Source organism: Prinia subflava, chromosome 1 (genome assembly GCF_021018805.1).
Source record: "Prinia subflava isolate CZ2003 ecotype Zambia chromosome 1, Cam_Psub_1.2, whole genome shotgun sequence".
Taxonomy (NCBI): Eukaryota; Metazoa; Chordata; class Aves; order Passeriformes; family Cisticolidae; genus Prinia; species Prinia subflava.
In genome coordinates, this window is record NC_086247.1 from 108,182,345 (window position 1) to 108,194,885 (window position 12,541).

At 44.1% G+C, this 12,541-nt stretch overlaps 1 protein-coding gene across 1 annotated transcript in view; it reads right to left on the reverse strand.

Annotated features, from left to right (window-relative positions):
- Positions 1-9,516: 9,516 nt before the first annotated feature.
- LARS2 (leucyl-tRNA synthetase 2, mitochondrial) overlaps positions 9,517-12,541 on the reverse strand; it is an 86,054-nt gene continuing 83,029 nt past the window's right edge. Inside the window, exon 21 of the mRNA XM_063406986.1 lies at positions 9,517-9,884. Coding sequence (XP_063263056.1) covers positions 9,705-9,884 — 180 coding nt within the window. The 3' untranslated portion in view covers positions 9,517-9,704. The remainder of the gene's footprint in view (positions 9,885-12,541) is intronic.

A 12,541-nucleotide genomic window follows, 5' to 3' on the forward strand; every position in this document is an offset into this window, starting at 1 on the left:
CTTTTCACAATATCAGGGAAACATCCCAACTATCAAGCAATCCCATCTATCAAACCTTTCCAAGCCCTCCTCTGCTGTGGGGATGAAGGAAGGAGGGGTAGCACAGCTCCCTCAGACTGATGCCCAAAAGCCCTGTTTCACTTTGGGAGAAGCTGGGTGCCTGAGGGCTAAACCCTGCTTTGCACAAGCCCCACCAGTTCAGGAGGAGGGTTTAGCCTCCATCTGGATGTCCATCGTGCAAGGATAACAAACCCATGCCTGTGCCAGGGCTCTTTTGGCTGGAGTGGAAAGAGTTTGCCTCCTGTTTTTGTGGCTGGGAGAGGCCACGCTGGCCCCCATCAGCTGCTTCATGCCAGGCAGGTGTAGGCTCAGGCCACCAGTTACCAAGAGCAAGAGTGACTTCCTCTTTTGTGGGTCTTGACTGAAACTGTCAAGTTTGAGGTAAAGCTCAGCTGGGGCAATGAAAGTCCAAACAGTTTCAGTGTCTAAAGAGCATCCTCAGAAAGGGCTCCTGGAACTCTGTTTTTGGCAACACCCTGGGCTGATGAGGAGAACCACAGCAAGTGACTGAGGCATGGGACACCTCCTCCTCATCACTGGCTTCAGGAAGCTTTTGGAGATGGGCTTAGCTTTCAGTATGATCACTTTTATCAAAAATGGGCAACCTTCAATGTTAAAACAATAAGTTACAACAAAGTTGGTACTGAATCACATCTTGAGTTCATATTTGTATGGAGAACCACAGAAAGGAAGCAGAGCATCAGGTAGATAAGGATGGGAGCGTGAGCCCCAGCACTGCTTTACTCGCCGGAGGGATATGCAACGTGGACAAAGAGCAGTTGGAAAGGAAATTACACATCGTGCACCTTCTTGCCTCTTTCTCCTCAAAGGATGTAAAGTTAATCAGGGGAAGCCATGCTCCTATCCAGCACATCAGAGACTCAGACTTGTGTCTACTGGAGGTTTTTTCTTCCAACACACTGAGATGAGGCTCTTCCATCCCTCTAAACAACAAACTATTTGGTGGAGCAAAAGGATTTGGGAATAGATGTCTTTATTTTCAGCTTTCAACACACAAACCAAGGAAGAATCTAATTTCCATCAGATCATGTATTTTTTTTTCTTTTTTAGGGTCATGAATACATTTTCTGCCGTTGCTTTTTATCTAACATCTGTAAGTCCTTTTACAGTCTGACCTGCGGGAGCTCATCACTTTGTGGAGGGAAGGAGGGGGGGAGGCAGTCCTCTTGCCAAATGGCTGCTCTGGATGCTGCTGACCTTCACCAGCTATGTAAAGTACATTTCCTTCCTATGCCAAAGGATCAAATCAGCTGTCTGCAGAACAATGCTTACGCGGACGACGTGGAAAGGGCTGCTGGAGCCCTTTGGATAGGGAACCCCTCACACCGGGCTTGGCCTCCTTCCAGGCTCTGCATGCATGAGCAGACACTTTGATGGCAAGCGCCTTCGAGGGGGGATCACAGCCAAGCGATTCAAAGGCATATTGGAGCTGGATTCGCAACGCTTTCAGTGAATGTTAGGCAGCAAAATACCTTTGAAGTTTCCTGCTCGGATTTATTCTTTCTGCGAGATTTGGGCGAGGGGTATTCCCAAGCGAGCAGATGATTAACTCGAACTTTCTGCTAGACTGGAGATATAATACTACACTGCCTTGCAGACCCTTCTGCTGTGATTAGATATGGTCCCACATGTTTATAGTTCCTGTGACTTTTACAGCCCATGCCTATTAAGAAATTAGGGGTCCATGATTGCTGTTACAGCACAGAACCAAAATCTATGTGCCAATTTGAATGAACTTATTCTAAACCCTACCCCTTGAAGAGAAAAAGTGAAACATTGCTCATTTAATCTATTTTTGTTCCTGTGGGCAAGGTTTACACACTGCACTTATTCATGCAAAATAATGCCAACAGCTTGTAACTCAGCCCTGCTCCACGTGGCACTCTCAGCTGCCCTTGGGGCGGAGGGAGGCAGCATCTGAGGAGAAGCAGCCCCGTGTGGTGTTCCCGGCTTTTGGCTCCACCTCGGGGGGGTGCCGGGCACATCACCGCAGCCTTGTCCTGCCCAGGGCCGGCAGGCTGGGGCAGGGCTCCGCCTGCCCGGGTAAACAGGGAAGTCGCCAAGGAGAGCAGGAAGGGGATCATCTGTCTGTATTTCTTGCTGCCACGTTGATGTCTGGGCTCACATTGCAGAGAGATGGAGAAAATGTGAAAAAATTCTCCACCACAAGTTCACAAGTTTCTCTCCCCCCCCGATCATTTTTCTATCTGGGAGAAAACGCCCTCATATTTTAAAGCATGACAACAGCCCAAGGCTGCATAGTTTATGGAAAAACATTATTAGGAGGAGTCTGGGTGCCAATTTATAGCCAGATCTCTTTCCAAAAGCAACTCACTTGGGTTGCCTATTTGCAACCAAATTAGTGTGAAGAACCAGGGGCTGGCAGCACACCAGGCTGGTTGTGGACATGTCCAGGGCTGGTCCCCAGCACCTGTGTCTCTCCAGGGCTGTAGCTGTCCCAGGCAGGACTGTGCACACCACTCTGCAGTGCCTGAGATATGTGCTCTAGTGTGTTTTAATAAGAAAATAAGAAAAGCTTCAGTGCTAGAGTATAAACAGAGCGAGCAATTTATAAGGCAGAAGTATTCCCAGGATAGAACCTGGCTTGGGTCTTGCAGGAGCAAATGTGTTTCTCAGCTTCTTGCAAGGTAATGCCACAGCATCTCTGAACTCTTGATGGAATAGCAGGGGGAACTGCTGGACTTTCCTTGCTGCTTTCTAATGGAGGTTTTCATTAAATGTGCCATTTACCTGCACCGCCAGATACTTCATACTAGGAAGATGATGCACAGCACTGTAGGGCAAGTGAGAGGGTGGAGGAGGAGGAGGGAGGGATGAAGCACGGTGACTGCAGAGGTGAGCCCGGGGGCTGCTGTGGGTGGGAAGGCTGGGCTCAGGTGGGAGCCAGGCTGCTGGAAGGGACGCTGCAGAGGTGGGGGGGGGCCAAACCTCAACCTCCGCCTTCCAGAGGGTTTTCAGGAAGGCAGCAGGGCAGGGCCATGTTGTTCCTCCTCTCGGCTGCCCCAGGGGACCCTGCATTCCTCCAGGAGGCCTGCCCTGCCTGCAGCCGGCTCTGCCAGCCCTGCCTGCTGCCTGCACAATGACTGGGGGCAGCCTGGATGCCCACCATATAGCCTGGGGTGATGCATCCCATGCCATTGTATCAGGGCAGAAATGGATCCAGAGTTGGACGTTTTGCTCCTGCTGTGGTACAAGTGTCTATCACAGGGCATTATCTCTGCAGACAATTATGCTAAGAGTATTAATTAACACTAATGGCAGAGTAAGGCCAGGGCGGTATGGGGACACCTTCCCACCCTGCCTTTCAGGAGAGGTACAGATGCTTCACAGAAGGGGTTTCAGGATCATATTCTTTCTCAAATAGCTGTATCTGCAGCATCAGTTCAGGGGATGCTGTGGGCCCTGCCTGCAGGTGGGTAAACTGAGGCAGGCAGGGTTACCTGGCAGGCCACACCTTGGGAAGGTTAGAGGAGCCATGGGAATCACCGAGATCCTAAATAGGAACGCAAGAAGCAGCAGAGAGAGAAGCTGCAGATCCCCAAGCTGCAGCAGCCCGGTCTCCATGAGGAAGGCCAGAGCTGGGTGCCAGGCACTCGGCTGCTGCTCTGGGGCAGACAAGAGTCTTTACCTTCCTTTCCTCAGTTTCCCCAGGTGCCATCAGCGGTGTTGGAGTCACTGGTCTCCCTTTGCTGTCACTCCATGGGGCAGAACACTTCACTGGCTGCGGATTTGCATTAGACTGATGCAGACAGCTCTGCTGGTTTTCCTATCCCTGCTTAAAAGAATGCGGAATAGTTTGTTTTCCCCATTTTCTACTGAAAAGAGCCTTTTATCAGAACAAGAGCTCGCCTGGAGAATTTTCCAGCTCTGTTTCCCTGCCTCTTTATCAGTGCATTAACACAAACAGCACCGTGACCTTTTTAACCAACATACGTGGCCTCCAGTAAAGCTGGGCTGGAAGCACTCCACAGGTCAGACGACATCCTGCCATCAGTCATCAGCCTCACGTGGTGTGGTGGACTTGGAGTGGATTTGCCAGATGCAGTCAGTGCATCCACTCTGTTCTTCCGTGCATGTCCTAGGAGAAGCTCTCTGACTAACAGATGTTTTAAAATGCTCTTTCACATGGGAAAATTGGAAATTATATGTTTTTGTTGCACTCTTGCTATTTCATCCAGCCACGTGGCTCTCCAGGGATGGAGACGTACTTAAGAAAAATATTCACTTCTAAAAGCTTCTACAGAACTTTTTCACAATTCTTCCTTGGCTTAACCAGCCCAGCAACGCACACTTGTATTGCTGTTTTGAGGCTATTAGCAAGACTTGCTAATTACACTGCTATGTGCTTAAAGACAATTGATTTCCCTTTGTAGCAGAAAACAATTTCCTGTTATGCCTATTCTCTTAATCTTCATTAGAAACAAACCCAGGCTGCCATTGCCAATAATGTGTCACGTTCCTTTATTAAACCACTCTCTTTTCTGCCCCAGTTCTATGTCCTGTGTTTATTATTCCTGATCAGTGGATTGGATCACCTACAGCTGTTATGACTTGTCTGTATTTTACTTCATGTATTGTTGGCACCAAGCAGAGTTATTGAAAAGCAACTCCCTTTGCTCAGCAGCTTGCGTGTCTCCTTTGGCAGTGGGACGTGGGTGTAGGGACAACCCTGGACCTTTTACGCTTGGTTTTGGCACGTGTAAAAAGCTACTGGCAGATGAGGAAGTTCAGAGCCTTATATGTGAGTGCGGGCCACCCCCCTGCAGCCAGCCCAGAGAGCAAGCACAGAGCACACATTTCTGCTCACTAGGCTCTGTTTAGAGTTATATTGAAGAAGACCAGGCTCCTCACATAAAAGAATTTCTTATGCCCAGGCTGAGCACCACTAGTGCAAGCAGAGTGTGAATATTCAACTCATTGTACTCAAGCCTGTCCCATTTACACATTCCTTTGCTTAGTGAGAAACTCAGCAGCTCAGAAGAGAGAGCAAATTGGTGTGGCTCAGGCAGATGAGCATGCAAGGAAATGTCCTAGATAACTTTTTGTGGAAGATGGTGCTGGATGGCAACTCCCCAGGGCTTAAAACCAGCCCTGAAGTTTTCCAAGCCAAGGCTTACCTGAGAGAAGTGCCACGAGTCACAAAGGCTGCGTGTGACTCGGGGACTCCTGGGACAGACAGGGTTAGTACACTGAAGACTGCTTTGTGATACCGGAAAGTCACTTATTCAGGAAAGGGAAAAAAATTCCCACCTTTCCTCCACATGTCAGGCAAGATCTCTTTTATCATCTGGGCTGCAGATGAGAGCTCTGATCCTCTCCCCTCCTGCACAGAAATAATGCTTGAGTTCAGTTCTCCTCCTGCTAGGGCTGGGACATGCTTAAGACTCCCTCTGATCTGCTTGGATCAGCTTCATCCTTCTTCTTTGAGACATAAACCCCATTTCCACGAAAAAACCACAAAACTAACTACGCTGTGGTTCCAGCAATATCTTTTAAGGTCAAAAGCAGACTGATAGTATGTATATTCACCACTCAGGTTCTGTGGTGATAGACCCGTTTTAACACTGAACACTTGTTCAGCTAAGTTCTTTGACACAAAATCAGCTCAGATCATTGAAGGAGAGGACTGAGGAAAATGGAAGCAGAAAAAGCAAAGCCAGCATATGTACTCTTGCAAGTGGGTAAATATATATGAATAAAACCAATCTCATCTCTGTAAACTACCAAGTATTGCAAAACTACAAAAAACAAATAAACAACCAACCCCTCCCCAAACCCAAGAAAAACAAACCCAAAAAACCCCAAACCCCATTCACCAACCAACCAGCCCCAATTACTTCTTCATTTTGTAGCAAGCTTTCAGAAAATTCTCCCATATTGCAAACCTCCCTAGGAAAGAACAACCAGCAATGCACTAGTTAACATTCTTTCTGGTGCATGTTGATTGTGAAAGGTTTAGAGAATAGGAATAGCTTTCTGTGAGGCTTTACACAGAAGAAGGGGAGACAAAGAGGAGAGACTGCATGACCTGCCTTATCTGTGGAAATTCTCCCTCCAAAAGAAACAAGCAAGTTTTAAAAAGTCAGAAAATGCCATTATTAATCCGATGTCAATTCTGGGGCATTACTTTAGTCTGGTGAGAGAGCACACAGATGTTATTTTGCAGCAAATCTCCATGTTTGGGTTCTGATGAAGGTCATGGAAATATACAGGCTTGTCCAGCAATGCCCCTGTACAGGGTATTTTTCAAAGCACAGGTGGAACAAGCTGGATAGAGATCTATCTTAGCTAGTGACTTAACCTGTAACAGTGTTCTTTAACGTGATATAAAAAAGCCCTCTTGCCTTGCTGCAAAGCAGCACAGGTGTGTCCATATCACCTCAGTTGTCACCCACACCAAATAACACATTTTTCTACACAGTGGTGTCTTCCAGCGCACTTCAGTGCCCCCATCATCCCAGCATCTGAGATCCTTTCTCATGAAATCAGTGGCATTGGAAAAGCACTTGGTGAACATTAAGGACTTTGCCAGTTTTTGTTTTCCTGGAATCAATGTTTGAGGGCTGAATTTTTCTGAAGTTTAGTCACAGGAACGATTTTCTACACAGGGGTAGAAAGTATGGCAATAATTATTCTTTAAATTTGACATTACTTAAAGTAGAAATTCAGTATAGATTGGATCAGTGCAACAACCAGTCTTGTATCCTTTAGAGGGACAGGATGCTGAAAATGCCCCTTCTGTATCATGGATGCATTTCTCGGAGCAGCTTGTCCCACTGGGTTTAGCAAACCTCCCACATCATCTCTGGATCATCACCTCATGCAATAAGGACAGTGGCACCATGTCCTTTTAAATGTGTGTGAATGCAGTGCAATTTGACTGATCACCCACCAGCACCCTTCCTTCTCACTTCTCAAGTGTCCCCTGCCCAGATTTAAAACTCCAGCACTATTTACCCACTGCGCCCTCCAAGGGGGCACAATCTCTATATGCCACCTTCAGCATAAAGATGCCTCTCTACTGTGACACAAATAACAACTGCCAAATAAATGAGACTTCTGTGATGAGTTATTTTACAGAGGCTTAGTAGCAGGCTGCAGCCTGTATATCATTACCAGCCCCATCCAGGCACGGACCGAACCTGTGAGTCACAATTACTGTAAGACAAGCAGTAATTGTGCTTCAGAGCAGGTCAGCCTTGTAAGAAATGTCAGCGGCTGCCAGCACAACAGCAAAGCTCCGCAGCTGGCACCTCTGCCGTCCTTCAAACATACACTTAGCAGGGGATTAGGCTGTCCCACTGTCTGCATCATCTCTCTCACTCACTCTTTCACCACCTTTTTTTATCCTCTAGACCACACTGAATTACAACTTACTGTAAACACACTGGTGGGACTTCTGACCTTACACTTTTTGTGAGTCTGCTGTTCACTACCTTTCCTTTTTTAGCCCGTAGAAATCCATTCCCTATTTTGATTTTTGCCTGAATCAACAAGTGACTTACAATTCACTTCCTCAGGCAAGAGCAAATACCCTCAAGTGCTAACAGCAATAAACACTGTGGGCTGGTGCTCAGCCCTGCAGTGACTGCAGCTTTTGTTTGAAGGCACCACAGGGTTGCTGGGCTTACAACATGTTTCTTCATCCTTGTAAATTTTAAAAAAAATTATTTACATCAAACATGTCACCCTTCCCCCAAAGAAAAACTGTTAAAACGGTTCCACAGGGTGTGTTAAACCTTTTACATAAATTTAAAAAAAAAAAAAAAAAAAAAAAAAAGCAGCAGGACTGGGCTGTGCCACAGATTTACTTTAAAGGATCTCTTTCACAGTCCTTTTAGGGGCTTCTGAACAGGAGTTTTATGAATTTATAACAACATATATGTCAGGCAGGCACTGGAATTCAAATTATTTTAACTCCAACTAAAGGCCTGTGTTTGAATGTCTGAATGCATTCCTTTGTGGCTCAGATTTCTGGAGTCTTAAGACTGCAAAGACCGTATCTTCACTATAAATATTCCATTTCGTAGTCATTCTGGTGTCAAAGGACTGTTGGAGAGAAAATCTGCACAAGTGTGGCCCAGGAGGAAGCAGAAATCAGAAGAGTTTTGTTGCAGAGGTAGGGATGTGTGGAGCCAAACATGCTTGCTAAGCCTGGCATCTCTGTTATGCAGCTGGATATGTGGTACCCAAAATGCATAAACCCCAAATGAATATTGGCATTGCTTAGCTAGTGCCTGCCTGGCAATGTGATCTGTCTTGGGCCTAGTTGCTGAGGATCTCTGAGACTTATTTACTGGTATGTGGGATACTTTTCTTGTTTTCCTTTCAATTCAGTACAGAGTCTGGATGCCTGCTGGGCTGGAAGGTTACTGCAGACCTCTGTATTTGCCTCGCTGGTAGTTACTGCTGATTTCTTAACTGTCTGAATGGCTCACAAATGGCTGGCTTATTGGACTAGTTAGTTGAATGACTGTTAAAAAACATTCTTTCACAATGAACCCTGCAATTGTTTCCTTGGAAACTCTGTTTCAAGCATTTGCTGAACACAATAAATATTTCCATGTGGATATATCCAACTAACCTGGTTGGAATCAGGCATGAAAATGGCTTTATGTTTTATGAATGTCTGATTGATTTTTAGAAACATGATGGTTATTTTCACTTAATGAACCCCTCAGAAAAAAAAAAAAGAAAGAAAGAATTGAAAGGATTTCAAGTTTTACAACCTAGGCACTACAAGATTGAATAGAGCCAAAGAGCACCCTGTCTGTCTTCTCCACTGCTGCATTTCTAGCAGCTGACTGATCCCTCTCTTGAAAGCCCTGAAAGTCTCTGAGATGGCTCATGCCTAGGAAGTAACTTCCATCCAGTTCCACACAGAAACAATCCCCAGTACTTTCTGAATCTGCACCTCTCACACATGTGCCAACACAAATACATCAGCTAGGAAGGAGAACCCTGGCTAAGGCAGGGCTTGGCTAAATAACCTGACCTTTTTCTTGGCTTGGCTCTGAAATTTATGTGAAATGTATCAAACAACCCCATTCTGGCTACCTGCTGAGCCCAAGGCCATTGGTCAGTGTAAAGAAATTATTTTTTAAATTAACACTCTGTAGTGTTTTGTAGTGTTTCCTTAAAACTTTAAATGCTAGTTAATGGTAGGGTACCCAAACATGAGATACAGGGAGCAAAGCACACCTAACATTTGGGGTAGCACGTACTCAGCACAGTCATTTAGTCCTGGAACCACATTTATGCATCTGCAATTAGCAAAGCCAACTTTCCAACAGGATATATTCCTAAGGCTGACACTAAGGAATGTGCTTTCTTCAGTTATGTTCTGTTACAATTGTTTAGTTCTTCTGTGCTTCTTTCTCCTTCTCCCAAAGAATAGGGACAAGCACATCTTACTGTGACTCAATAAGAAACTTTAATTCTGCACATTTCTCCACATTGAAAGGAAGATTTAGCAGCAACCTGATTTTAATAAGATTTCTTTCCCACCTTTACATGAAGTGAAATAACCCTAACTGCTGTTTTTGCATTGGTTTCCATCTCAAAAGACTCCAGTTCCCTTTTCCAGCCCAGCAGAGCCTTTACTATTCCTGCACTAAGAAGTTGATAAGGGCAGTTCTGGGAGACAGAAAGGCCTTTTTAATGGTTCGTCCCTGGAGATGCTTGACTCCAAATTCGCTTTGAAGAATGAGCTTGTGGACTTCTTCAATATTGCGGGCTGCTTGCTGAGGCACAAAAACTTTGCCGCAAGCTTTGTTATTGATCTGGAAAAGAGACACGAAAACAAGAAAAAACACAAGTTTACTAGACTGTTTCCTACAATTTCATTTCCTGTATCCAATCCATCTTTTTACAAAAGGAAAGGGGAAAAGTGGAATAAACTCTGTTTCCTCCAAACCCACACTTTCTAAGCAGAGGATAAAATTCTTCCTATCTCCATAAGATAAAACTCTGACTCATAATACTCAAAAAAAAATTTGGAGAAGTGGCCACCGTCTCCAGTGTGAGTCTGACAGGAAGTCTCAGTTTTGAAGACAGCAAGCAGCATGTGACTGTGCAATGCAGTGATCTTTTAATTTTAAAAACCTGACAATCACATATGCTGCATATAATGTCTGATGGGAGGCTTGGTTTGTACATACTTCCAGGCAGCAATTTGGATTCTTTACAGCTAAGCAATGTCTTGCAGAGATTCAAATGGAAGATTTATTACTTTTAGAAAAATGGGCTTTAACTTGGTGTATGTTGCACTCATTGTTATATGCTGCACTCAACTCATGGCTCATTAATCCAACACTGACCACAAAGACGTCAGCTACTCACTAAGTAACATTTTCCTCCGTGTGGCTGGTTTTCAGAGCAGCTTCCATGCTGGTTGTGCTTCAGTGGGGCAGAATCATGTAAGTAAAACTGAGTAAGCCCTTTGGTGGGAATCACCTTAATGTATAAAATGGTTTTATCCCATATCCTTTCTGTTATCCAATAAGAGTAGATAATGGAGACAGACTACAGAGCCTGCCTGAATCACCTTTCTGGAGCTGGCATAAAATTAATTATTACAAAAGCTTTCAGATTTATATGGACTATTTTCAGTGGCTTAATGAGAAGAATGTCAATCATACATTTTAAAAAATGAAATAATTTGAAATTTTTAATGCAGGTAATCACATTACTTGCATAATAATCTGTGTAGGTACTGCAGATCTCTGACCCCTAGGCATCATTTCAATGAGATTTCAATCTCCTAAAAGAAATACACATTATGTTTGGACATAAAAATGAACACGACTTGGTTTTCACCTGCAATTTATCCAGGATATCTGTATGCAACATAACACAAATGAAAAAGACTTAGTTCACTTACCTAGTTTGGCTTTTGTTTGTGTTTAATTTTATTGAAAATAAAATAATGTGTGCAATTCTTTGGGAGAGGAAGTTGGGAGAGATTTTTAAGGAACAAGTGAAGTCTGAAATGCAGCAAGGATGAGCCACTTCTGGTTTTTGGCTACTCTTGACAATAAATTGCAGTGTTAATGTAGGCTTTTAACTACTCCTATATGCATCCATAATGTGGCATCATAAAAGGCTGGCTGTGTTAAACTTTGCCTTTAGCTCCTGGTGTAAAGTAAAATCCTTGAAAAATATATAGGAGCTAATTTTTAAAGCTTTTGTGAAAAATAAATACATGCAGTTCTTCTTGACAATTCACTTCAGAGAAGAAATGCATTCCACAGGAAAAAGAAAACAGTAAAATCCAAACAGATACAGTTTTAGTGGGAATATAAAGCAAGCTTCTCAGCTAGCTGCTAGGACACGCAGCCTGCAGTTCAAAGCTATGCCTGCCTAGTTAAAATGTCATTCACTGTCCTCCATCATGCAAATTAATATGTCCCAGTTGGATGGATGTTGGCAGGGGGAAGTTTTCCACAGCTATCCTATTTGGTGCTGTTCTCAACAGAAAAGCCAAGCAGTCTAAATCAACTTGGTAAATAAATGACTGCTAGTGGTTGTGTTTTCCTAGAAAGGTTGAGAAGCCTGGGCAACCTGGCACTGTGTACCTTCCCACAGCACATCCCCACCTTCCCACAGCACATCCCCACCTTCCTACAGCATGTCTCCTGATCTTCCCACACTATGCTCTGAGCTGGGACCAAAACTCTTATCAAACAGCAGATTGGTTATGGTTTCACCATGTGTTTGAGCATGACTTTCATTATATCATAGGTATCATGAAGCATTTTAGCACTGTTCTTGAAACAGGCAGCTGAAGATTTCATCACATGCTGTGTGTAACAAGCATCCTATTCACATATCCTTTTAGTCCAGGGCTTAGGTTCTCAGCAGGAGAAATGCTTTCTGCTATTCCTCCATCTCTCTCTCTGTATCTCACTAGACCAGCATAACCCTTGGCATTTCCAGGTAAAAGTGCTAGCACAAGAAAATTGGATGGTGGCAAGCTTGTTTCTCTGAAAAACCATGGCAAACTGCAAGAGGAGAAACACACAAATCTTGGGTCCTTTCCTCCCTCGAGGAAGGAAGCTGTCACTTTTTTCTTCTCTTCTTTTCCCTCATTTCTTTCTTTATTTTTTAACATTTGACATTCTACACTATTACAGATCTACAGGGAGCTAGTGGTAACTACAGAAGTTATAAAAGTTGAAATGAAATCAGAAAATACTGAAAAATAAGCACCTTGAGGCTGCAGAGAGGAATTTTTAATTCAACTCAAATATTTTTTTAGCATTGATGCATAATCCTTCTCAGAAGTTAGAAAGAAAATAAATATCTGTGCACTGTTAGGCCTCCCTCATGTGCCAAAGCAAGGAAAATGACACCAACTTTTTTTTAAAATAAAAACATCAGTTATAAGACCACATCTGCTAACAGTTCCGCACCACGTAGAAAATGTGAGGAATTCTAG